Source organism: Callospermophilus lateralis, chromosome 6 (genome assembly GCF_048772815.1).
Source record: "Callospermophilus lateralis isolate mCalLat2 chromosome 6, mCalLat2.hap1, whole genome shotgun sequence".
Taxonomy (NCBI): Eukaryota; Metazoa; Chordata; class Mammalia; order Rodentia; family Sciuridae; genus Callospermophilus; species Callospermophilus lateralis.
This window is the reverse complement of record NC_135310.1, coordinates 129067034-129069564: the sequence shown is the minus strand read 5'-3', so window position 1 is coordinate 129069564 and position 2531 is coordinate 129067034. Positions and strand designations below refer to the sequence as shown.

Below are 2531 nucleotides of genomic sequence, written 5' to 3'. Positions count from 1 at the left end.
TGGAGATGAAAAGGAAGTTGTTTTGGAATGTAGATGTTCACAGCCAGAGAAGATGGTAGACTGAAAACCTGCTCTAAATTCCTAAGAGAAAAAAAAAATATTAATGAAAAATCCAATTTTAAAAAATGACTGATCCACAACACATGTAGCCTAAACATTTAAATATTACACAAGATCTGAGGCAGGCTTTCATGCAAAACTACCACACTCTTCCTCAAAATTTTTTGTCTTGGCAAGAAAATCATCAGTTAGAAAGACTGATTCTTATTAGGAATAAGGTTTCAAAATTGCTTCTTCTTTTCTTTTAAGTGATGTTGAATCACACTTCAGTCATTGAATTTCTTCTCCTGGGATTGACAGACATACAAGATCCACAGCCTTTTCTTTTTGCAGTTTTCCTCACAATCTACCTTGTGAATGTGGCTGGGAATGGAGCCATCCTGATGATTGTCATCTCTGATCCCAGACTCCAATCACCTATGCAATTCTTCCTGGGAAACATGTCATGTCTAGATATCTGCTACTCCATGGTGACACTGCCAAAGATGCTGGAGAACTTCTTCTCTACACACAAAGCAATATCTTTCATGGGATGCATAAGCCAACTTCATTTCTTCCACATCCTGGGTAGCACAGAGTCTCTGTTGCTGGCAGTGATGGCATTTGACCGCTTTGTGGCTATCTGCAAACCACTTCATTACACTGTCATCATGAATCCCCAGCTCTGCACCCAGATGGCTATCACCATCTGGGCCATTGGATTTTTCCATGCCCTGCTGCACTCCATTATGACATCTCACTTGAACTTCTGTGGTCCCAACCACAACCATCACTTCTTCTGTGATGTTAAGCCATTGCTGGAGTTGGCCTGTGGGAACACTGAGCTCAACCAGAGGCTGCTCAACACTGTCACAGGGACCATCGCCACAGGTCCCTTCTTTCTGACCCTTCTCTCCTATTTTTACATTATCACCTACCTCTTCCTCAAGACCCAGTCCTGCAACATGCTTCACAGAGCACTGTCCACCTGTGCCTCCCACTTCATGGTAGTTATTCTTTTCTTTGCTCCTGTTACTTTCACCTACATTCGCCCTACCTCGGGGAGCTCTAGGGACCAGGATCGAATCATTGCCATCATGTACAGTGTGGTCACTCCTGTTCTTAATCCACTGATCTATACTTTGAGGAACAAGGAAGTGAAGGGTGCCTTGTTTAGGGTTATCAGAAAGAGACCCTGACCTGAAGGGATCTAGAGAACTCTTCTGAAACATAAATTACCAGACAATGAGAAAGTTGAGATATATAAGTATACTGCTTCTCAAATTGTTTAGAATGTATACAACAAAGGAAATTGGATAACAGAAAACTACTAAACGGAATAATGTACTCTAGTTGTATTAAACAATATATTCCTAGGTAACAGAAGGTAATCATTTATATATGGAACACTAACCATGAAACCCTAATGTTGAATTTGTTTTAAAGAATATCATATGATAATATTGATTTACAATATATTATAATGTGTTCTTGTACATAAACAGGTATAGAAATATGTGTATACTCCTTACATTTGGTATATATGAATAATATTTAGGTCTGTTTATCTGTGTGATCCTTCTAGGCTAACACATTTTTAGACTTATCAATACAATTATTATTCTTTTATGTTTTTAGAATTTTAATTTAAAGCTATGTTTATTACATTGGAAACAAATATCAATTCACATGTGAGTTATGAAAATTTTTAATAGGTATGTCCTGATTTCTTTTTGGGTTTTGTCCTTTTAATAGATAATGATTCAAAATTCAAAATACATAAAAAGGTAATGTGCATGACCCTGTCATCTCTGCTTTCAGCTGCAGCCATTAATTCAGAGAAGTCCAGAGAAGAGGTGATGGGAGATAAAGAAAAGACAAACAGAGAAAAAGCACATAGAGAAAAAGCTGGGCAGTCAAACTCCACTAGCGTTTAACCGACTCAGAGCTAGCTCAGCACATTTATTATACAGGTTTCATCAAAAGGTTATTTTTGAGAAAGTTTAAGCAAAGCAGGACTGATGAGACATGAGGGTTATCTTGGTATGTTCAGAATTCTCTATTCCCAGGAGTTGGTGCATGAGCTCAAAGTCCAGAGTTATATAAATCTGTGCTTTTGCACAGTTTACTTGGGCAGGCATCACCATAGCAACTGAGCCATCTTGATCTGCACCTTCACACAGCAAGTTCCCCATGCTAACACAGCCAAGAGTCAGTAAGACCATGATTCAAGTTACTGTTCTGCATAATAAGAAGCCCCTCCCTGCCCCCTGCCCCCACACAGGTAACCCTCATGGGCAACCAGCATTAGTGTCTGCTTGTCTGTCCTTGCAGAGAGCCTTTATGCATACACCAACAAGTACAAATATTTACTTTTAGAAAGAATGGAACAAAAATATATTGTTATGTGAATAAATCAGTGTACCAAATTAGGTGTATCTTAGAGATCTTTCCTTATCAGTACATAAAATTTCCCTTTTCTGTTTTAACCT

The 2531-nt window shown here is 38.5% G+C and overlaps 1 protein-coding gene across 1 annotated transcript; it reads left to right on the top strand.

Annotated features, from left to right (window-relative positions):
* Window positions 1-311: 311 nt before the first annotated feature.
* LOC143402084 (olfactory receptor 12D2-like) lies at window positions 312-1238 on the top strand. The gene has a single exon (XM_076859567.1). The coding sequence runs from the start codon at window positions 312-314 to the stop codon at window positions 1236-1238; it is 927 nt and encodes a 308-aa protein (XP_076715682.1).
* The last annotated feature ends 1293 nt before the right edge of the window (window positions 1239-2531 follow it).

Bases quoted from the DNA above. Each gene is read 5' to 3' on its own strand.
- LOC143402084 (XM_076859567.1), top strand. From the start codon at position 312: ATGTTGAATCACACTTCAGTCATTGAATTTCTTCTCCTGGGATTGACA.